The sequence below is a fragment of the Hypanus sabinus genome, chromosome 19 (assembly GCF_030144855.1).
Source record: "Hypanus sabinus isolate sHypSab1 chromosome 19, sHypSab1.hap1, whole genome shotgun sequence".
Classification (NCBI taxonomy): Eukaryota; Metazoa; Chordata; class Chondrichthyes; order Myliobatiformes; family Dasyatidae; genus Hypanus; species Hypanus sabinus.
In genome coordinates, this window is record NC_082724.1 from 56437145 (window position 1) to 56462607 (window position 25463).

The following is a 25463-nucleotide window of genomic DNA, read 5'->3' on the forward strand; positions in this document are numbered from 1 at the left end:
TACTCTTGTCAGTTTTCCCAGTTTTTATTTTGTGCACTTCAGCTTCTTCATTGAGCACTTTAACCTGACTTGACGTGATCTCGCTGGCACGGCAAACATCAATCGCCTTTTCTAATGTAAGCTCCGCCTCTCTCAATAGCCTGCCTCTCACTTGATCATCTCGTATGCCACATACAATCCTGTCACGTATTAAAGAATCATGCAGTTGTCCGAACTCACAGTTTTTTGCCTTGTTCTTCAAATCTGTTACATAGGCGTCTATGGTCTCTATCAGTCCTTCAGCCCTCGTGAAAATATGTGTCGGATGTACGGTAGGTTTTTTCTCGATTTGCAGTAATCTTGAAACTTTTCTTCAACACTTCAATTTTATCTTGCTCATCATCTTGGAAGACAAAAGTGTTGCAAACCTTTATTGCCTCTTCCCCCCGCCACATGCAGAAATGTAGCGCTTGCACATTCTCCATCTTTTCAGCTACACAGCTAGCAGTGCAACACAGCTCAGACTGCTGGATCCATATTTTCCAATTCTCAGCAAGATTACCTCGTAGGCTTAAACTTGACGATGGCTGTAACTGTGACATCTTTTACTCCTTTTTTTTGTCCCGCGATTTCTTCTGACACCATGTAGTATTGATGTGACTCGGACACCACTGTAGATTGAACAACCACGTTTATTCAACAGACTTCCATTTTCTTAACCCCCGTCCTGACGTCATACGCACTCTGACCTACAAATACTCACACAATACATTACACCGAGTACTATGACCTGGGGAGAGAACTACTCAGTCACATACAGATGTGGTGGGGGGGGAAAGATTATTACACACCCCGGTTACAATCAGGCTGACCCACAAACACTTATGTGAATAACTGTATAACCCAAGCTAAAATGGAACAATAAATTAACTTGAATATTTCACCACAATTCCACGAAAGCATTTTTAAACAAGAACAATAAGTAGGGCTGGTTGCTAGAAAAGCTGTGGTGAGCTGTTGACCATGACCCCAGAGTGCCACACTTTTCCCACCTGAGGGGTCAGCCAACCCTGGCAACCTCAGAATCCCCAATGTCCCTGTGGGTGGTCGACGCTGCCGCCTGCGGTGCTGGAGGGTAACTGCTTGAGGGATAGTCCCTTCTTCTGGGTGGAGGAGTAGACCCATACTTGGTCACCCTCAGTAAAGTCCTCTTACCCGCTGTGGGCATCATAAGCCCATTTTTGGCAGCCATTAGCTGTGCTTTGTTTCTGCTGAGCCCATAGGCACTCCTGAGGTGCTGCAGGAACTCCAACCTGGCCTCTCCAGGAATCTCTGGCTCAGGAGGGGGGCCAAACACCAGATCTACCGGTGTGTACATCTCCCACCTGAACACGAGCACAGCCAGCGTACACCTGGTGCTCTCCTGACCTGCTGTTCAGTATGACCACAATAATAAAGGTAGGTGGCAATCCCAATCGTGCTACTGCTGGCTATCAAGGATGGCAAGCTGCATAGCTAGGGTGTGCTTAAAGCACTCCACCAGCCCATCAATTTGTGGATGAATGGGGATGGGCTGCATTTTGGTGATTCCCAATCTTGCCAAACGCTTGTGCCTTGAAGTTGCGGCAGTTTGCTGTGGAGTTCCTCAGGGGCACCAAAATGACAGAAGAACTTCTCCATGAGTTCCTCAGCGTTGATAGTAGCATTTTGGTCCAGGACCATGTACGCCTCTGGCCACTTCGTGAAGTAATCCATGGCCACTAGAACATAGCAGTTCCTGGTGTTGGTGTGGGGGAAGGGGTTCGGGTTATCCAGCCCTAATGCTGCATTAAAACCTTAGACTGGCAGCCTGGCCCCTTCTGTTGCAGCAGTGCATGAACAGCTCCACATCCTGCTTGCTCACAGGCCAACGGAATCGTTCACACAGCTTGCCCAACTCTGAAAATGCCAGCCCCCTCCATTTCACTGACTGCACCACTGTGGCGCCCCAGAACAGCAGCTTGTTACACACCTCCTGTGTGCCCCACCGAGAGTTTAGGGCTTTGGTCTCTGGATCCAGGACAGAGTCATCTGTGCACTCCAGCCACTGTCCCACTCTCAACTATCCCCTCGCACGGGCCAGCATGAAATCACTCTCCTGCTCACCACTCAGCTGCTGGTGTTCAGTGCCGGCTGCCACCTGAAGTGCCGCCACCACCTCTTGCTCCTGGCTCCATTCCTGCTGAGGGCATCAACATTGTTCGGATGCCCCCTGGTGCGATGCTGTATCTCAAAACCATAGTTCTGGAGAGTCTCCAGCCACTGTGCCAGCTGCGCCTTGGGACTGCAGAGGCTCAATAGCCAGGTCAACAACGCAAGGTCCATATGAAGTAGAAACAATCAGCTGAAGAGGAAGGGACGGAAGTGGTGGGGGCTTGGACCACAGCCAAGAGCTCCCAGCGGGTGACACAATAGTCCCATTCAGAGTGGCTGAAGTACACCATAAAACGTCCTCCTTTGTCCCCATTCTGTGACAGCACTCTGCTGTGTCAACAATGAAGAGGCGTGCTGGATTAGGGTACGCCAGCACAGGGGCTTGGGGAGCGCAGCTTGGAGCTGATCAAAGGCAGCAGCATGGGTGTCAGTTCAGTTGATGGGCCTTCTCATCTCCATGTGCTGGTGCAGGGAACTGGCGACAGTAATACGATGTCAGACCTAGGAAGCTGCAAAGTTTGGAGACATTGCAGGTGGGGGGGGGGGGTGGGGTAGGCCAATCCCTGACCACTGCCACCATCTCTGAGTCAGTCACCACTCCTTCCACACTTACCATGTGCCCCAGGAACTCTGTCTGGTGTGGTAGCAGGCAGTATTGTGCAGGGTTGAAGTGTAGCTTTACCTAGCGGATGGCAGCAAAGACCACTTCCAAGTTCCTCAGAGCATCATCAAAACCGACAGCTTGCCCCAGGAGATCGTCCAAACAGATGACGCAGTGACTCCGTGAAAAGTGAGCCAGCACATCAAGTCAAGTCAAGTCAAGTCACTTTTATTGTCACTTTGACCATAACTGCTGGTACAGTGCACAGTAAAAATGAGACAACGTTTTTCAGGCCCATGGTGTTACATGACACAGTACAAAAACTAGACTGAACTCCATAAAAAAAACAGAGAAAGCTACACTAGACTATAGACCTACACAGGACTGCATAAAGTGCACAAAAACAGTGCACTACCTGGAAGTGCCACTGCTCTTGCCTATGGCAAAGGCAGTCGTGGGCGGAGTCTCCAGGACCAGATCCAGTTGCCAGTAGCCACTGTGGATATCGAGAGAGCTTAACCAGGTCAAACCCACAATACAGTCCAGGGCATCATCAATTTGAAGCGTCAGGTAGGAGTCCTTTTGGGTCACAGCATTGAGAAGGTGATAGTCTAAGCCAGGGGTCGGCAACCTTTACCACTGAAAGAGCCATTTGGACCTGTTTCCCACAGAAAAGAAAACACTGGGAGCCACAAAACCCGTTTGACATTTAAAATGAAATAACACTGCATACAATGTTTTTTTTGCCTTTATGCTATGTATAAACAAACTATAATGTGTTGCATTTATGAAATCGATGAACTCCTGCAGAGAAAACGAAATTACATTTCTGCATGCAACAAAAACATTTTGAACTCCGAAAAAAAGACGTTGGGTTGAAGGTTACTTTTAAGTAAAATACTCAATGTCTATTTGAGTCCTTCTTGTATTTATGAAAAACGCCAAACTTAAATTGTCCGCCAGCAGCAAACCAAAAATAACGTCAGCCAGCTGTCAACCTGAAAAATAAAAGGACTATTTCACTGAACAATGAAAAAATATGAATATACATAAAACAATAGGCAATTAAAATATTTATCATACTTGGTTAATGGGATTTCTGCTCCTGGATCTCAGCGCACAGCGTCTGCACATCAGGGCTGTATGACGTCACCTTCATCTTTACACAGGATCGCAAGCTGTCATCTGTGAGGCGTGCGCGATGTTTGTTTTTAATAAAGTTCATGTTGGAGAACACCTGCTCACATGCATATGTGGGTCCAAAGATCGACAGGACTCCAAGCGCATACTTTTTAATGTTTACATAAATGTTGGGGATAGCATTCCATGTTTCGAACACAAGTTTGTCCAGTTTGAGGAGGTTTTCAATATCACTCCATTTGTGATTCTGAGCAAGAACGGCCTTTTGACGGGCAACATCTTCAAGGTCTGCTGTCAAGCGTCTAAACTTGGACACCCATATGTCTTTGTCAGCTATGTCAGCCAGTTCCATCTTAAGATCAGGTTGACTCACACCTGCCAATGCAGTCGTATTCAGTAGGGATGGATCGATGCTTAGGGGAGTGACCAGGAAGGATAATGTGTTTTTTTCCTCTCTGAACTCACAGAAGCGTTTCCCAAACGATGTTTGCATTGCGATGATTGCAGAATGTAAATACTCCGCATTTATCATGTCATGAGCTTGTTTGAACTCTCTCAAATTGGGGAAGTGAGACAATGTGCCTTTCTGTAAATCTCTGGCAAGCACTGTCAACTTGCGCTTGAATGCCAAAACATTCTCCAACACGTGCAGAGCTGTACGTCCTTTCCCCTGAAGAGCTGTGTTCAGCATGTTCAGGTGTGCTGTCATGTCTACCATGAAGTGTAGCTTTTCCAGCCACTCTGGCTGTTCCAGCTCAGGAAAGGTGAGCCCTTTGCTGCCCAGGAAAGTTTTCACTTCTTCCAGACACATGACAAAGCGTTTCAGCACCTCCCCTCTGGACAGCCACCGGACTTTGTTGTGCAGCAGGAGATCAGAATACACGCTTTCCAGCTCGTCCAGTAACAAACGGAATTGACGGTGATTTAAACTTTTTGCCATTATTTTATTGACAATCTGAATGACAACATCCATTACTTCTGTGCATTCCGGAGGAAATGTTTGAGCGCACAGTGCCTCTTGGTGCAAGATGCAGTGAAAAGTCAGCAGCTTTCTGTCCAGCGACTTCTGCAGTAAAGCCACAAATCCCTTGTGCACTCCTGTCATACTTGGTGCCCCATCAGTAGCTACTGACACCAGGTGGGTGGTCTTTATTCCTTTGGCTCTTAAACAATTCAAGACAGCCTCACAGATGTCCTCCCCCTGTGTTTGGACTTATAGAGGTATCAACTCAATCATTTCTTCCTGTGGCCCGGCAGAGTTTACATACCGGCAGAACAGCGCTATTTGTTCAATATCACCTTTGTCTTTAGACTCGTCACAGGCAATCAAGTAGGCCACAGCTGAATTGATGTCTTTAATTTGCTGTCTTGTGATGTCTACTGCCATTTTTATGGTTCTGTCTTTGACAGTCTTTGCAGAGAGGGGCATATCCCTGATTTTCTGCACAATTTCGCTCTTGTTTTTAAAGTCCGTGAATAGATGTTCTGAAATCTTAATGAAAGATTTTTTTATATATTCACCATCTGTAAACTGCTTCCCGTGCCTGACTATTTCCTGAGCGGCAACAAAACTAGCATATGTAGTTGATTTTCCAGACTTCATCCACTTCTTGAAATGATTTTTACTCAGATCAACCTTCCGCATCAGTTCTGAAACGGCTTTTTTTCTCTCATCTCCATCCGGATATTTTTGAGCAAAGGCTGCGTGTTTATTCTGGAAATGTCTTGCGACATTTGACTTTTTGTTGTTTGCTAGTTTCTCATTGCATATTAAGCATACCGGTAAACCAGTCTTGTCAGCAGTGAAAGCAAATGAATCTGCCCACGTATCATTAAACGTTCTGTTTTCTTCAGTCACTTTTCTTTTTTTAGAATTTTCCATAGTTAGCCTACCTTGGATCGAAAAATTAAAGAAATCGCTCACTGGCGGGTGTCAAGCATTGGCAGTGGTGACGTATATTAATAACGACAAAAATCACGTTTTATTTAGATTGTACAAGATCACCATAATCAAATTTAGAATTACATTTCAAAAACTAACAAACTAACATAAAATACATTTTAATTAAATACTCATAATTTATTTTCCAAAGCCACAGGGAGCCGCAGCACAGAGATGAAAGAGTCGCATGCGGCTCCGGAGCTGCGGGTTGCCGACCCCTGGTCTAGGCAGAACCACCATGACCCATCTTTCTTCCTGAACAACACCACTGGGGCTGCCCACGGGCTGTCGGAGGGCTCGATAATGCTAGCCACTACCACCTCTGTTATCTGCTGCTCCACTGCCTGGCGTTTGGCAAGGGCCAGGTCATAGGCTGCATGTAAATGGACTGGGTGTCCCTGGTGTTAATGTGGTGTTGCACCAGCCCTGTGCATCTGCAGTCCTTGCTCCTGGCTGCAAAGATATGGAGACGATGGTCCAGGAAGTCCTTCAGCTGCTGCCATTGGTCCTGATCCAAGCCCTTGCTGTTTCACTGCCACGGTTCTCGCACTGCTTGGGTGGTCTTGCTGGAGGATACCACAGCAGTGCTGATAATGGGCATGGTGAGCTGCACTGGGGTGTCCATCCGGTCCACTTCCTGGAGCTGCCCTGCTGGAGAGGTAGAGTGAACACCCAAGCATATCTCCACATGCCCACCCAGCGGGACAGCAGGTCCAGGCTAATGATGCAGGATTCCCGGATGTCCACTGTGATGCACTCTTTCCTTGTGCTCCACTGTGATGCACTCTTTCCTTGTGCTCCACTGTGATGCATTCTTTCCTCTCATCGCCACACAGTTGCCAGTGACCACAGCCAGCTGGACCGCCATTATTGTCCATTCAGGCGGGGATGGCTGGTCTGTGTTGGGGAGGACACCTGGAAGGTTGATGGTGATGGTTGACCCCATGTACACCAACGCATGACATCTGATGCCCTCCACCACACAGTCCACATATAGGCCTTGCTCTTCACCCAAATGGCCCAACAACTGAGGGATTCTGCTGGAGGTCTTGAGTGCCATTTCCCTCTCGCACCACCTGGTTGTGAGGCTGTGGCATGGTGCTGGAGAGGGGCAGTTCAAGGCCACATGGCCTGCCTTGTCACATGATTGCCCTGTGGCACACAGCAAGGCCAGCGTGGTGCTTGTCTAACCTGTCTCGTAGACTACTTCTTGTCAGTTTCCTCCTCCACCTCAATGACACAAACCCAGACTAGTGGTGTGTGGGGCAATGCAGGAATGCCTTGGGGGGGGGCACTAAAATCACTTCTGTCCTCTCTGCCCTAGACTTATTTCCTGGGTCTTAAGGCGCTCCATCTGATGCCACAGCTCTTAAATTTTGCTGTCAATATCTAATCCTACTCCTGACATCAATGTGGCAAGAATTTGGTCCATGATGACAGATGATAAAAGCTCACTTAGCTCAACTGCTGTTTTTATTGCGACAAGGACAAAATCAGACTGAGCACTATGATCCGGGGAGAGAACAACTCAGTCACATACAGATGGGGGAAGTGATTAATTACACATCCTGGTAACAAGCAGGGTGACCCACAAGCACACAAGTGAATAAGTGTATAACCAGAGGTAAAACGGAACAACAAATGAACTTGAATATCTCACCATAATTCCATGAACAAATTTTTAAACAAGAACAATAAGTAGTGCTGGCTGCTAGGAATGCTGCAGTGAGCTGTCAACCATGCCCCCGGTGCGCCACAATGCTGTTCCTGTGAAATATCCTAGTGCCCTTAAAGGTGCTTTATAAATGAACGTGGCAATGGAAATGATCAAGTATAATGCCCAGGACTCCATCAGTAATATCTCAAGCGCTCAGTTGTTCTAACTCAGCTGGCCATAGAGTCTCGGACTTTCTCCACTGATATCTCCTGCATCATTATGCATATCCTAATCCTCTCCTAGTTGGCTTTTCATGGCTTTTCTTCCATAGTTTACATCTTATCCATCTGCTGGTCTCTATTGTACAAAGTAACTAATCTATATTGGTTCCTGATTCAGCAACAGTTTGCTTAAAGTCTTATCCCAACGTTCATATGGCCTTGGTCTTTGCTGTCTTTTTCCATCGGATAAAAGAAATTAGAGAGCACAATGAGCTACAGGCTAAGGGGGCCTTCTCTCTCAATCAATAAGATCATGTTTGAGATTCACTTTCCATCTTTCACCGTATCCTTTAATACACCAAGGTGTATACCTTGTAAATTTATAATACACCATAGGTTTCTACCTTGTACATTTAAAATTGAGAATTCCAATGATTTATTACCTTCTGAAACAATTCCCAATCTCAATCCCAAAAAGCTGATTCCTACACCTGGGTTCCCTAAGTTGGAATAAAATCCTGTCTGCATGTACTTTTTCACCCCTTTGAAGAAACTGATATATTTTGTTGACATCATCTTAATTCTTCTAAACTCAATGGAATTTTTTCATCATTTCATAGGGAAACTCTCTTATCCTAGGAATCAATCTAGTGAGCTCTCATTGGAAGTATATTCTTCTTTAGACAAAGAGAGCTCCACAGTGTTTATAGTACATCGAAGTCCTGTAATTACAGCCAGACATACTTACACATCAGCATCAAATTACACAAAGTTATTTTTTTTGTCCTAACTGTTTACTGCAATGGCACACCAAATCTTTTGGGGATTTCTCTGAATAGAAATATTTCTCATCTTTTAAAACATAATTTACATTTCTTCCTACCAAAGTTAAAAATTTCACCCCCACATTTTGTGATTGTCACAGGCGCTTTGTTGAAACTGCGACGTCTTAGAACATTGAGCATAGAACAGTACAGCACAGGAACAGGCCTTTCAGCCCACAGTATTGTGCCAAACCAATTAAATCAAATGGCGATCCAAACTAATCTCTTCTGCGTATACATGTTCATGTTTTTCCATTTTCCTCACGTTCATATGCCTATCTCTTAAAAGACTCTAATGTTTTTGCCTTTACCACCACCCCAGACAGCTCATACCAGATATCCACCACTCTGTGTAAAAAAAATTGCTCCTAACATCTTCTTTGAAATTATCCCCTCTCACCTTAAATGCATGGCCTCTGGCATGAGGCATTTCAACCTCTTGGAAAAAGATATTGCCTGACTACTCTATCCATGGCTCTCATAATCTTACAAAATTCTATCAGATCTCGCCTCAGCCTCTGTCACTGCCGAGAAGACAACTTAAGTTTGTCCAACCTTTCGTTATAGTACATGCCCTTTAATCCAGGCACGCCTAACCCTCTCCAAAGCCTCAACACCCTTTCTATAATGGGAGACCAGTACTGAGGCCTTCCATTAATCGTGGTTGACTATGGATGTTGCATCTTATAGCAGTCTGTATTGTTGCAGTGGGTCGATATGCAAACCAGGAGAGTACAATATGGAGAGCAAGCTGTTACCAATGCAGCAGGCTCCTCCTCACCACACAGCTGATGAATCCAATACAGGTTAGAACCAGCGACATTGCAGGAGTTGTCATTCAGCTTTGAACTCAGTGTATTGGCTCCTCCCCAGTTTAGGAGCATCCTGTCCCTGCCCCAGAAAAGGTTTCAATTATTAAAGAAACTGAAACCCTGCCCCACACCAGTTCCTTAGCCAATCATTCCTCTGTACTATAAAACCATTCCTGTCTTCACCAGCACATAGCACTGGGAGTAATTTGGAGTTTACTACCTTGAATGTCCTGCTCTTCAGCCTCTTCCCTAACTTTCTATATTCACTGCGCAGGACCTCTTCCCCCTTTGTACCTATGTCATTGGTGCCAATGTGCACCACAACCTCTGGCTGCTCACACCCCCCTTGAGAATATTTTGAAGCTGCTCTGAGGCATCATTGTCCCTAGCACCTGGGAGGCAACACAGCATCTTAGTGTCTCTTTCATGGCCTTAGAATCTCACATCTATCCTCCTAACTATTTTGACTTATATTCTGCATGGAGGCCGGTGACCAGTGGTCTCAGGTATCTGTTCTGGGACCCCTACTCTTCGTGATTTTTATAAGTGACCTGGATGAGGAAGTGGAGGGATGGGTTAGTAAATTTGCTGATGACACAAAGGTTGGGGGTGTTGTGGATAGTGTGGAGGGCTGTCAGAGGTTACAGTGGGATATTGATAGGATGCAAAACTAGGCTGAGAAATAGCAGATGGAGTTCAACCCAGATAAATGTGAGGTGGTTCATTTTGGTAGGTCAAGTATGATAGCAGAATATAGTATTAATGGTAAGACTCTTGGCAGTGTGGAGGATCAGAGGGATCTTGGGGTCCGAGTTCATAGGACACTCAAAGCTGCTACGCAGATTGACTCTGTGATTAAGAAGGCATTCGGTGCATTGGCCTTCATCAATCATGGGATTGAGTTTAAGAGCTGAGAGGTAATGTTGCAGCTATATAGGACCATGGTCAGACCCCACTTGGAGTACTGTGCTCAGTTCTGGTCGCCTCACTACAGGAAGGATGTGGAAGCCATAGAAAGGGTACAGAGGAGATTTACGTTGCCTGGAGTGAGAAGCATGCCTTACGAGAATAGGTTTAGTGAACTCGCCCTTTTCTCCTCGGAGCAATGGATGATGAGAGGTGACCTAATAGAGGTGAACAAGATGATGAGAGGCATTGATCATGTGGATAGAGGCTTTTCCCCAGGGCTGAATTGGCTAGCACGAGAGGGCATAGTTTTAAGGTGCTTGGAAGTAGGTACAGAGGGGTAAGTTTTTTACACAGAGTGGTGAGTGCGTGGAATGGGCTGCTGGCAATGGTGGTGGAGGTGGAAACAATAGTGTCTTTTAGGAGACTCCTGGATGACTACATGGAGCTTAGAAAAATAGAGGGTCATGGGTACCCTCGGGATCAATAAAGTATGTCTGTCTGTAAAGCATAGGCAGTTCTAAGGTAGGGACAGGTTCGGCACAGCTTTGTGGGCTGAAGGGCCTGTATCGTTTGTATGTTTTCTATGTTTCTCCTATCATTATCACTCTACTTTGACTTTATCCTTCCTTGCTGATCCTGAGAGCCAGCTACATTGCCACTGCTCTGTGGCTGCTGTTGCTGTGCCCTGACAGGTCTTCCCCCTCCCTCCCAGCAGTATCCAAATGGGAAGGAGGGAAATGGTCACAGTGGAACCCCGCACAAACTGCTTACTCTCTTTATTTTTCTGGTGGTCACCCGTCTACTACTGAAGCCTGCACTCTGGGTATGATCATCTCATTAGAAGTCTCATCTATGAGGGTTTCAGCCTTCTGGATAGTCCGGAGTGCATCCAGCTCCAGTTCTAGTTTCCTGACCTTGTCAGTCGAGAGCTGAAGTTGGGTGTTTTCCACAAATGACAATGGATTCTAAGTCAATATTAATTTTGAGTTAAAAGTCTGTGGGAATTTGTTACCTAAAATATAAAAAGTAGGTACAAAGTATAGTTAATGTCTGAAGTTTCGTCATATATTAGTTTGAATTTCATTGAATGATAGAGTGGATCTGAGAAATTTAATGGCATATATTATTATGTTTTTATGTTCTTATTCTGCATGTCTCATCAGTGAATTTATTAGAGTTTAATTCTCTTTAATCAATAGTATGTAATAATGTAAATAGTAACAAGCAGCACCACTGTAAATAACTTCAGTCTTACTGATTAGATTCATATTACATATGAAAACAGAAAGACAAAGTAGCTCATTGCCAAATTTTATTTTTCAAATTTTATGTATAATAGTAGTCTCCATGTAAATAGAGATATGGAAGTATATCATGATCCACAGCTTGCAGCTTTGGATAAGTTTCATACAATTAAAAGTAAACAAAACCTTTTGAACAATCCAATGCACTCAAAGTTAACGGAAACTAGCAGACTAATTACTAGATATCAGGACAAAGACCTTCAGGTCCTTTCTGCTGATTGTTGAGTTGATAAATGGCGCTGCTGACTGGATTACCAAGAAAGAGTAGCCATCTCTATGGCAGGATGTCCGAAAATGGTGATTACATGCTGAATATCATGGAGTACAGGTAGTCCCTGAGTTACGAACATCCAACTTACAGACAACTCGTACTTACAAACCGAGGAAGGAGTACGCCGTCTGCCATTTTAAGTCAGATCGCGACGCCATCTGCCATTTTAAGTCATTGCCGTTGACACTGTGTTGAGTGTGTAAATTTGTAAAATTTTCTCAACAAGATTCACCCTGACCCTGCCCCCCCCCCACCATTCCTGTCGGCTGGCGGCACAGTGAGATCAGCGCCAGGCTCAAGAACGGAGGTTCCTGAGTTCAATCCAGTGACTCCCGTAGCATCCTTGCCGGGTTGATGTCAAATTCGCAACTCGACCTCGTAAAAAAAAAACCCACTGCTACCTCCAATTTAAATTTCCATGCGGAATATTGTGGAGGATCAAATACCTAAACCTAGCACAGCCCCCACTTGTCCCATTTAACCTGTCTCAGTGCAGTGGACTTTAGGACCCGGGGAAATTCAGTGCGGTGGTCCTTAGGGCCCAGCGGAGGTCAGGACCCTCCGCCCACATTGTTTCTGTTCCGTTGATGGGAAGCAATCGCTATTGAAAATAAAGTGGAAATAATAAAGCATTTGGAAAGAGTTGAAATGCCATCGGTCATTGGAAAAATGTTAGGCTACAGTCGGTCAACGATCAGAACAATTTTAAAGGATAAAGTGAGAATAATGGAGCATGTGAAAGGCCCTGCCCTGATGAAAGCTACAATTATTACTAAGCTACGCAGTGGTTTAATTATTGGAATACATACATTTCTTAAGTGTTTTATATGCATAGAAAGGTAAAAATATATACTATATACTAAGACAAGTGTTTAACTAACTGACACTAAATAATACCGGATGTACTTGTCCGACTTACGTACAAATCCCACTTAAGACGGACTCAGGAACGGAATTTGTTCGTAATCCGGGGACTGCCTGTATACAGAAGGTCATCACATTAGTGATTGGTGAGCACTTCTGCCAGATTGGCTACCAGCAGTTGCAACTACAAGTTTACAGATTTTATATTACAATCCATTGTGAAGAAACTGAGTACATTTTACTATTTTAAGAACTTTGCACAGATATAAATTATTTTTGCCTGCTAAAACTTTCTCACTCAACCTTGAATCAAGCTTCAACACTTTAGCTTAATTGCAATAAACAGTCTTTTTCAGCTGGCTGTCACTTCACCACAGAATCACAGAAATGTAAAACATAGAAATGGGCCCTTTGGCCTACCTTGTCCATGCAAACTGTAATGCCTATCTATTCTAATCCCACTTGTGGGATTGTGCTCTGTGGTTTTGCTATCTAAGTACCTGTCCAAATGCCTTTTAAATGTAATTATTCTTGCTTCTGCTACTTCGTTTGTGCAGCTCATTCCAGTTATTCACCAATATCTGTGTAAAAGTTTTACTTCTCAAATCTCCTTTAAATTTCTCCTCTCTCAGCTTAATCATGTGTCCTCTATTTCTAGACTCTCCTGCACTGATATAAGGATTCAGACCATCAATCCTATTCAATGCTTTAAATCTCTGTAAGGTCATCCCTGAGCCTCCTATGCTCCTATGAATAAACTTATCCTATCCAATCTCTGCTTACAACTATAGCCCTCCATTCCAGGTAACATCTTGATGACTCTCTTCTTCACTCTCTCTATTGCTACCATGTCCCTCCTGTAGTGTAGTAACCAGAATTGTACACAATATTTTAAGTGCATTGTAGCTAATATTTTCTAAAGTTGCAATATGCCACACTAACTAACTCTTATACTCAATGCCCTGGCCTAAAATGCCAAGCGCATGTCCTTTTTAATGACCTTATCTACCTTTGTTGCCACTTCTAAAGAGCTGTGAACTTGCACCCCAAAGTTTCTCTGGTCCCGGCCATTACTCCCCAACAATGGTGAGTCCTTGCCATTACTCGCCTGCAGTCCACCACTTACTACAGATTTCCAGTCAGAAAAGAACCCATCCACCAATACCCCGCTCCATCACCAATCCAAGCATACAGTCATACAGCATATGTACTCTTGGCTATTGCCACGACTTCATTTGCCAAACATTCAGCTGCTTTGTTACCTTTATGATGGATTAAGTGTTCATTGAGACTGGTGTCATCACCTGCTTACTTCAGAATTATTAATCAGCTGCAAACTGGAAAAATAGTATAAAAGTGCTTCAAACAAGGCTGATATTTATTCATTTTTCTATCTCTGCAGGTGGTTCGGTGTATTACTCCTAATCCCCAGTCATTAGAAATTTCAATGAAATACCATTATTTACTTCACAGTCAGTTGGTTATAGTTGTCTTTATAAGGTGATCAGATTTAAGTTTACAGCGGTTTCAGATTAAGTTGCAGGGAAAACAATGGGAGGAGGGAGAAGCATATATACATATTTTTTTTAAACCATTCAGATGCCAGTCCTTATGAGAGTTGTGGAGTCATCTGTTCATGTTTGTAGAACTTCATTAAACATTTTGAATTTAGTTTGTTGATTCCTTAAGTTTTAAAAATGTTTGTTCTTGTGTTTTACAGGCCAAAAAAGATGCCCATTTTTGTTCTGGACCTTAGTCTTGATAAGGGCAAGGTGCATTTTAGTACACCATTGGAAAAATTTAAGGCTGTTACACTGACTCTATTTGATAAAGCCATCACAGCCACGCAATTTGTTCCTCATATAGAAAAGGTAATATTGCCTAATAATGTTTTGTGTCAGAATTGAATGCTGAACTTCATTCTGAAAATTTAATAGTTATATATTCATGATGATGTGGACTATCTTCCCATCATGACTACCTTCACACTGATGAAGGCAGAGCAGTAGATGTAGTGGATATGGATTTCAGCAAGGCATTTGATAAGGTACTTCATGCAAGGCTTATTGAGAAAATAAGGAGGCATGGGATCCAATGGGACATTGCTTTCTGGATCCAGAACTGGCTTGCCCACAGAAGGCAAAGTGTGGTTGTAGACGAGTCATATTCTGCATGGAGGCTGGTGACCAGTGGTGTGCCTCAGGGATCTGTTCTGGGACCCCTGCTCTTTGTGATTTTTATAAATTACCTGGATGAGGAAGTGGAGGGTTGGATTAGTCAGTTTGCTGATGACACAAAGGTTGGAGGTGTTGTGGATAGTGTGGAGGGCTGTTAGAGTTAACAACGGGACATTGATAGGATGCAAAACTAGGCTGAGAAGTGGCAGATGGAGTTCAACCCAGATAAATATGAAGTGGTTCATTTTGGTAGGTCAAATATGATGGCAGAATATAGTATTAATGGTAAGACTCTTGGCAGTGTGGAAGATCAGAGGGATCTTGGTCTCTGAGTCCATAGGATGCTCAAAGCAGCTGCACAGGTTGACTCAGTGGTTAAGAAGCCGTATGGTGTATTGGCCTTCACCAATCGTGGAATTGAATTTAGGAGCCGAGAGGTAATGTTGCAGCTATATAGGACCCTGGTCATACTCCACTTGGAGTTCTGTGCTGAGTTCTGGTCGCCTCACTACAGGAAGGATGTGAAAGCAATAGAAAATGTGCAGAGGAGATTTACAAGGATGTTGCCTGAATTGGGGAGCATGCCTTATGAGAATAGGTTGAGTGAACTCGGCCTTTTCTCCTTGGAGCGACGGAGGATGGGAGGTCACCTGATAGAGGTGTACAAGATGATGAGAAGCATTGATCATGTGGATAGTCAGAGGCTTTTTCCCAGGGCTGAAATGGTTGCCACAAGAGGACACAGATTTAAGGTGCTGGGGAGTAGGTACAGAGGAGATGTTAGGGGTAAGTTTTTTACTCAGAGAGTGGTGAGTGCGTGGAATAGGCTGCTGGCAACAGTGGTGGAGGCGAATATGATAGGGTCTTTTATGAGACTTTTGGATAGGTACGTGGAGCTTAGAAAAATAGAGGGCTTTAAGTAAGCCTAGTAATTTCTAAGATAGGGACATGTTCGGCACAACTTTGTGGGCTGAAGGGCCTGTATTGTGCTGTAGGTTTTCTATGTTTCTATGATCTCATCTTGAAGAGGTGCCTCAAGAAAGTGGCATCCATCATTAAGTACCCTCACCATCTGGGACTTGCCCTCTTCTCGTTACTACTAGAGCCCAAAGACCCGCACACAATAATTTAGGAGCAGCATTTTTCCCTCCACCATCAGATTCCACAAACCCATCAACATTACCTCATTGTCCTTTTTCTCTGCACTTTTTATTTCGTTTTGTAATTTGCAGTAATATTATGTTTCTACACTGTACTGCACAACAACAAATTTGATGTCACATCAACGATAATAAATCTGATTCTGATTATGACTGCATGCACTTGAAGACCCTTTTTGCTTTCCACATTACTGTATTGATAAGAATGTATATTTATACAAGCATTCATCATGGAGACAAACATCTTTGAATCTTATGGGAGTGATGGTGGTTGAAAATAGATGGGGAGGTGCAAATGTGAATAATGAGAGTCAATTGATAGCATTATTAAAGAAATGTTTTTTAAAAGAAGAAGGTGCATTATAAAGAAATCCATTATAAAGGCAGATTAGTGGCCCATGGTATGACCTAGTGGTGGTGGTGCAGAGATAGGGAACATATCAATGTGGCCGAGGATAGTGAAAGCTTTACTTGGTAGGTTAGAAGAATCTGGTAGAAATAGATGAGGATAATGATGTGGGACTTCATCACAAAAATGATTCATGTTTTACATTAGTTGGTAAGGGGTGAATTAGGGAAAGATGATAAAAACATTTTAAAAATATATCCTACAAAATCTAAACTTAATGTGAACAATGACTTTGCCTGAGTTGGGTAGCTTCTTATTATAATGTTAAAAGTGAGGGAAGGTAGGAACTCCTACACTGTAAGCTATCACGGACTTCTCATGTTTTTTCCCTTCTTGAATTCCTATTTCACACTTCCCCACCCCCCAGCACCATTTATCTGGCTTTGTATGCCTAAAAGTTGGTTCATCTACAGTGTTTTCCAGTAATGTTTAAAGCCATTAATATGGAACATCAACTTTGTTTCCCTCCTCATTGATGCTGCCTTCCTGCTAATTCTGATGTTAAATGTACTTATTTATTATTACAAATATGATCGTTATCCTACAAATTCCATTATTACAGAAATTAGGTGCAGAGATGCACTTAAACTGTTGACTCATTGAATGGACATTTTTAGAGTTTCATTGTTTCATAGCTGGTTTTACAAAATCTACATCATGAATCTTATAGAATACAGTTCCAATATTAGCTTCAGGTTTCATTCACTTGGAAAAGTCTTGTTAATAAGTTTCAAGTGAATGAAACTTGAAGTTAATTCATTCCCTTAAAAGGCTAACCAAGTAAAAAAATTATCCTCAGATGCTCTTGTTAAACTATTGATGAATTTCAGCTCCATAGTTCAGTACTATTGGCCAGTTTCCTACTGCTCCCAAGCACCACCAGTAATTTACAATAGACAGTTAATCTTGTCTATCCGGATCATTGAACTCGAGCAGACAGGGAAAACCAATATAGTCATGGGGAATTATGTAATCTTCCACACTGGCAGCACTGAGGCTAGTGTTGAATATCTGGAACAGTAAGCAGCAGCACTCTTTTCTGCACCACAGTGGAATAATATTAAGTTTTCTCATTAATATATACTTGGAACACTGTTAGCACTGTGAACAAGTATCAGAATCACATTTATCCCTGACTTATATGGCATAAAATTAGTTATTTTTGTGGCAGTAGTACAGTACAATGTAATAAAATTACTATAAATTACAAAAACAAGTAAGCTTTATGCAAATAAATGGAATAATGAATAGTGTTCATGGGTTCATGGACCATTCAAAAAAATTAATAGTGGAGGGGAATAAGCTATTTTTGAATTGTTGAGTGACCCTTTCATTACAGTGTCCCATTCCTCATGTTTTTATATAGCTTTCCCCTCATTCCCCTTAGTGAATCTGTTTACAGGCTCCTGGCATAATTTATATTGATCAAGTAAGTGAATGTACTGTATATGTGAGAGTTCCCATAGTTGAAGCCGTAATATTTCAAAATTATGTTGCTTAGTTTATCCTAGAGGAGATGTTTCAAAGTGGAACACCTTTACTGGAGTCTGTATGGCACAATGAGCCAACCGTTCAAGAATTACATAATACAATAAAAAATGCTATGGAGAAAGCTCTGATACCCATGAATAGCTACGCCAAGGAGTATGAGAAATTCATTGAACTCAATGATTTGGATATTGAAAAATATGTGAGGTCAGTGATCATATATCACATTTATTTTTATTAATAATGTTTATACTGTAAGTTTGTTTGGTATGTATGTGAATACTGGATCTTACATAGCAGAAAGATCCTTGATTTCTATACTGACTCTGAGTGAGGCTGACTGAGCTTAGTTTGACAGCCATTGGTAGTTTGACATGTCCAAGTGAGGGAAATGGAAAACTGAATATACTAAATCTAATTTAATGAGTTCTGCTGTGACAGTTATGGGAAAAATCTGCTCACAAGAGATTTTTTGTATAAATGTATTTCATATTAAAATATGCATTTATTAAAACATGAGGATAAGGACTGTGGAAACTTAGCAGCTGAAGGAAGCAAAAACATTTGAATGCAGCAGGTGCTTTTAGTCATAGGGAAGTACAGCAGAGAAACAGGATCTTTGGCACATCTATTTCCTGCCAAAAATCATTTAAACTGTCTTCTCCTAACGACCTGCACCAAGACCATAGCTTCCATATCCCAACTATACATGTACCTATCCAGACTTCTCTTACACGTTGAGATCAAGCTCGCATGGACTACTTGTGCTGGCAGCTCATTCCACACTCTTGCAACCCTCTGTGTTGCCTCGGGCTGTGGCGGCCGGGTTATTGGGTGTATTTGGACTGGAGGTTGATGGTTTCTGGGCATCGAATATTAATGGAAGAGGGCAGCAGAACGGGATTAAGAGGGATAAAAAATCAGCCATGATGGAATGGTGGAGTGGACTCAGTGGGCCAGGTGGTCTAATCCTTCTGCTGCAGCGCCTATAAAAAGTATTTACACCCCTTGAAGTTTTCACGTTTTATTGCTTTACAAATTGAATCACTGGATTTAATCTGGCTTTTTTTGACACTGACGAACGGAAAAAGTCTTTTGTGTCAAAGTGAAAACAGATCACTACAAAGTGATCTAAATTAATTACAAATATAAGACATAAAGTAATTGATTACATAAGTATTATGACACACCAAATCATCAATGGTGCAGCTGGTTTCAGAAGTCACACAAGTAGTTAATGGAGATCACCTGTGAGCAGACAAGGTGTTTCAATTGATTGTGGTAAAAATACACCTGTATCTGGAAGGTCCAACTGCTGGTGAGTCAGTATCCTGGCAAAAACTACACTATGAAGACAAAAGAACATTCCAAGCAACTCCACAAAGGTATAAGATGATGAGAGGCATTAATTGTGTGGATAGTCAGACGCTTTTTTCCAGGCTGAAATGGCTAACATGGGGAGGGCACAGTTTTAAGGTGCTTGGAAGTAGGTACAGAGGAGATGTTGGGTAAGGTTTTTTTTATGCAGAGAGTGGTGAGTGCATGGAATGGGCTGCTGGTGAGGCAGATGCAATAGGGTCTATTAAGAGACACTTGGATAGGTATGTGGAGCTTAGTAAAATAAAGGGCTATGGGTAACCCTTTGTAATTTCTAAAGAAAGTACATGTTCAGCACAGCATTGTGGGCTGAAGGGCCTGTACTGTGCTGTAGGTTTCTTGTTTTTCCTCATGTTCCCCTTGAACTTCTCACCTTTTACCCTTAAATTATGACCTTTGGTTGGAGTCCCACCCAACCTCAGATGAAAAAGCCTGCTTGCATTTACCCTATCTAGACCACTCATGAATTTCTATCTTTATCAAATCTCCTCTTAATTTCCTACATTCTAAAGAATATAGTCCTCACCTATTAAATCTTTCCTTATAACGTTGGTCCTCCAGACCTGGCAATGTCCTTGTAATTTTTCTCTGCACTGTTTCCAAACTTGTTTACATCTTGCCTGCAGGTAGGTGATCAAAACAGCACACAATACTCCAGATTAGGCTTCACCAATGTCCTGTACAACTTCAGCATAACATCCTATCTGCTGTATTCAATACATTGATTTATGAAGGCCAATGTGCTAAAAGCTTTCTTTACCACCCTATTTACCTGTGATGTCACTTTCAATGAATAATGTACCTATATTCCCAGATCCCTGTGTTCTACCACATTCCTCAGTGCCTTACCATTCACTATGTAAGACCCACCCTGGCTGGTGCTACTGAAATGCAAAACCATACAGCTGTCTACATAAAATTCCATTCTGCCATTTTTTCAGCCCATTTTTCCAGCTGATGCAGATCTCTCTGAAAGCCATGATAACCTTCCTCCTGTCCACTACACCCCCAATCTTGGTGTCATCCGTAAATTTGCTGATCCAGTTAACCACATTATCACCCAGATCACTGACAAACAACAATGAACCCAGCACTGATCCCTGCAGCACACAGTCACAGGCCTCTGGTCTTAGGACTCAAGTGTTAGTCTTGGAGCAGTATGAGAAATGCACCAAAGCTTTCCTCTAAGTTTACTTGCCTATATCTCTACTCAGGATTTGATACCACCTTACCCACAACCTGCAATTACTACAGTCTACCTGCAACATAGAATACGCTTAACTTCCGTTCTCTTTAACCCCAACCTGAGAATCTCACTGACTTTTCAAACTATCCAACATTCTCCCCATATATCTGCCATCTCTTCAAACCTCTCAGCTGTGGTTTCTCATTCCACAAGTGTTGCTCCCAAGCCACAATCTCTCCAAAAGCATTACTTTCCTTGACTTCTGATCTCTTCAGCCCTCATCTCGACCTCTTTGCTTATCTCCTTTCATCCCATAATTATATGGACAATGTATAGTCTCTTCAGCCGTCTACAATTTCCCCATTTTCTGGGACCAGCAATTTCCTTTGACCGGCAATTTTTCAAATCTGCAATGTTTTCAAAAAAGCAATTCCGATAGCCAAGGAATGACTCTCCCTTTAACAGGCCACCACACCCAATTGATATCTAGTCCTTTAACTAGCCAGATACTGTCTGGGAAACAGGAAGAATAAAAAATCAAGCTACAGTATGTACATTTGCAGATACCCCAGCCTCAAATTCTATCCTGCCTGTTCTGTAAGTCCATTGAATGTCTACATTTAGAAAATCATCATCAGAAATTTGATGATATAATTATTTTTTTAAAGCACCGTGCCCAAATTGCTCTATGTATTGATCACGTTTTTCAGATTATAGAGTACCCTGCGCAAATTGAAACATTTCAAAGACAACATCAAAATCAGCCTGACATTACATCTGAAATCTGGAAAAAAAATTGCACTCAATAGATACACCTGAAAGAAATCTGTTCGAGGGAGCTGAGCTACGTGAGATTGACCTCCGCTGTGCCACAGAGAACAATCATAGTTGTGAAAGGAGGAAATGAGCAACAAAAAGACCCAACCACTCACTACAGCATGTTCTCTCTTGGCTACACGGCAGCAGAATTTGTAGCCTTTATAGCCACCTGAAGATATGCCTATAGGAGAACATCTTATCCGACTCATGCAATCGCGCCACCACCACTGCAACAATTGATAACCTGGAAGAGAGACCAATTAGCATTCAGTATATATTCTTTCCTGTGTGTGCAATTGAAGTACATTGTGACCATGGTTGCAAATCAGATCCAGACTTGAGCTATTTAAAGTTATTATTAATTGTTTAATTGGAGATCCAATCAAAGGAGAACTGAACTCTGAAGCCCAGGAAATACTCTAGAGCAGGAGTTCCCAACTTTTTCATGCTATGGATTCCAGGTTGGGACCCCCCTGCTCTGGAGCAAAGCATATGCACAGCAAAGATTCAACCCCCTACTTTGCAAAGCCATTTTAACCTTTAAAAGGTGCAAGTCAGGTTTTCAAGTGCTGCTGTCTTCAGCTCCATTACTAGTGAAGGTTAACTATTAGCCTCCATTAATGCAATGCCAAAATCAGAAAATTGCTTCCCACTTACCTCTACGAACAGTTCTAAAGGCATTGAAGCTGCTTGAATATATGCAGCACAAAGCAGTCTGATGGATTGCCAACTTTGTTATTCACCTTGAACTCTCATGATGTTGTGGGGATGGAAATGGACTCTCTGACAATGGTGTCTGAAAAGAGGATGCTGTCCAAGTTGCATGCCATCTTGGACAATGTCTCCCATCCACTCCATAATGTACTGGTTAAGCACAGGAATACATTCAGCCAGAGACTCATTCCACCAAGATGCAACACTGAACATCATAGGAAGTCATTCCTGCCAGTGGCCATCAAACTTTACAACTCCTCCCTCGGAGTGTCAGGCACTCTGAACCAATACGCTGGTCCTGGACTTATTTCCACTTGGCTTAATTTACATATTATTTAATTATTTCTGGTTTTGCTATATTTCTGCTCTATTCTTGGTTGGTGCAACTGTAACAAAACCCAATTTCCCTCGGGATCAATGAATTGTGTCTGTCTGTCTGTTGATCCATAAAAGGTAATTTTATTTATTTATTCTTTTCATTTAGTAGGGCTTCTGATTTCAATATTTGTGCCTTTTGATTGTTTGTTGCATGCTATTAGCACCTTTGGCAATCAAGATCCAACGGTTCAAGAAGTAAAACATGAAGTGGAAATGCACTTGAAGAAAAAAAGTCACATAGAAAAGTCAATTCCTAGTAATATTATTATTGGACCCTTTATAGTCAACGTGGAAGCATTACGAACCAACCTTGCCAAGAAATGCAATAGTTTGGCTCAAGCTGTATTAAAAATGTTTGCCAAAAAGCTTCACAAGCAAGTGGAAGATGTAAGTCTTTAAAAAAAAATAAACCTTTTAATTTACTCTGCTACTTTAACAACTGTTATCATTTAATTTCAAGCTGTTTATTAGTCTAATTCAAGGGTGATGAACCTATGGCATATGTGCCTAAGAAGGCAGATGTAAAAATTTTATTGACAGTGCCACCATCAAATCTTTAAATGCCCACCTATAATAAAAAAAACTTAAAATTGTCTTTTTAAAAGATTAATGTTAATAATTTTAAACAGGTTTTCAAAAATGCTTCACTTACAGTATTTCAATCTGTCTGTTATACTTTTATTCATGGTAAAACAATGAATACACATAAATTCACAATAGGACTCACTCATTTTCCTTCAAAATTTTCATAATTATTGTTACTAATTCCTTGATGATAATTTCTGCTCAAATTGTCCATGGCTTGTGAGAGAAATTACTAGAAGGTTTGTCACCCTTGATCTAGTTTATTGAACTGTGTTAGTTAATTTTATTAATGCATTTCTGAATCCAGATTTACTGCTGGTCCTTTGTCTTCGTACGATCAAATTTAAAAGCAAAAGTATAAATTCCACAGATTTGTACATGAAAAACTGATTTATGATTTGTTACACATTTGATGAAAAACAGATTATAGTGGAGTATAGATAGGAAGCTAATTAGTGCAGTATAAATATAAAATAATACTGTATACTTAAAGAATGTGTTCGGATACGTTCTAAGCATGGGTTAGGAATGATTTACCTTTGAAAAATGGATGGTTCAGGTGTATAATTAATAATCTGTATTAAGTCCATCCTCCTATTAAAGGAAGATGAATGTCGGAATGGAGTTTTCTATGCAAAGTGCACCTTTGTTGTGCTAACAGAGTAATATTTTTTGGATGGAGAGTCCTTTCTATCCTCTCATGTAGGGTGCTATATAGAATCTAGTTATTTCTTTATTTCTCCAAGCCCCCCCAAATGTCCTTGACTAAATTTAAAGCATGCTTAAAAATGAAGTGAGATATTTGACTCATGGAGGAGATCAATATTCAAAACTGATGTGCTTATGGTACTGATATATGCTTAATAATAACTTATTTAATTTTTTTTTTGAGAAACTGAATGAAATAGGCCTTCTGGGTCCTTCAAACCATGCTAACCAGCAATCCCCTGATTTAATCCTTGTCTAATCATGGGACAATTTACAATGATCAATTAACCTACCAACTGGTACGCCTTTGTTGTGGTACTGTGGAAGGAAACTGGAGCACCTGGAGGGGAAACCATACAGTCATGGGGAGAACATATAAACTCCTATAGGCAGCAGTGGGAATTGGACCCAGCTGGCTTGTACTGTAAAGCATTGTACCAACCACTATGCTTGTTTAGCTAAAAAAAAAAAAAATTAGGAAGGTAGGAAACAGCAATGTATGAAATTGGCATGTAAATCTTTTGGAAAATTAGATTTTTAAAAAAATTATTGAGCTACAGCATGGAATGAGCCTCTCCAGTCCTTCGAGCTGCACTGCCAGGAATCCCCGATTTAATCCAAGCCTAATCACAGGACAATTTACAATGATCAATTAACCCATGCCTTTGGACTGTAGGAGGAAACTGGAGCATCCAGAGGAGAACCACACAGTCATGGCGAGAAAGTACAAACTCTTTACAGGCAGCAGTGGGAATTGAACCCAGGTCGCTGGTACTGTAAAGTGTTTGGTAACCACTACACAACCGTGTTGTCCCATGATTTTGCGGTAAAGATTTTGTGTTCTATTTATTCTTTAGCTCAATGATGATTTCAAAATGATCAACAGAAAATTGTTTGAGAAGGCTAACACTATTGAAGACTTGACAGATCACCGAGAATGGATGAAAAAAATTCCTGAACTGCTGAAAACAAATGAGGTACAACTATACAACTATCCATCTGTCCGTTTCTTCCATGTACTATCTATCTCACTTTGGATTCTGTTCCACTCATTTAATTTCCAGGGAATTTCCAGGAAAAGTTCTACGTGAAAATCTCTTCATCCAAAATGTCATTCAATTAAACCCCAGATAGTCACCATAATTTGCATCTCTTCTATTCAGTGTGATTGACTATCCACTTTCCATTGCTATAGACTGCAGCCCTTACCTTCTTCCAAAATCTAATCAGCAACACAGAAACAGGGTCACAGGAATAGTACATGTGATATTTTCACCTCTTTCAATTCCAAATTAATGTCTTCCTAACATTGTTAACATAAATCTTAAATAGGTATACATTTATTTTGCACTTTACGGTCCTCATATATAATTCATCATTACTATTCATTGGACTATAATTCCTCTCACTGGATCAAGTAATAAAATAATGGCTGGAGGCAATGAAACTCAAACTGTTCAGAGCAAATTGATTCATTCAGAACCATTCTGAACTTATTAGAGACCTGTTAAGGATAATCAAGGCCAATATTTCTGGCTCTTTAAAGATGCTTGTTTCATTAGACCCATGGAAATGGGAAGTGATAAAAGCAAGTTATTAATTTTTCAGCTGTCAGTCTCCTCTTGGCCAAAATATGTATGTGGCTTGTCCAGTTCTTTATTGTCATTGGTGATTCAAATTCATGTGGGTGGGGTACAAGGTGATTGAAGATTTGTTGATTTGCCCCTCTTCTGTAGGAGATAAAC

General features: G+C 41.8%; 1 protein-coding gene across 1 annotated transcript in view; it reads left to right on the forward strand.

Annotated features, from left to right (window-relative positions):
• Nucleotides 1-25463, forward strand: part of dnah1 (dynein, axonemal, heavy chain 1) — a 357521-nt gene that overhangs the window by 49947 nt on the left and 282111 nt on the right. The window contains exons 12-15 of the mRNA XM_059944450.1: nucleotides 14438-14588; nucleotides 17965-18158; nucleotides 22587-22812; nucleotides 24576-24695. Of these exons, the coding sequence (XP_059800433.1) occupies nucleotides 14438-14588; nucleotides 17965-18158; nucleotides 22587-22812; nucleotides 24576-24695 (691 nt within the window). The remainder of the gene's footprint in view (nucleotides 1-14437; nucleotides 14589-17964; nucleotides 18159-22586; nucleotides 22813-24575; nucleotides 24696-25463) is intronic.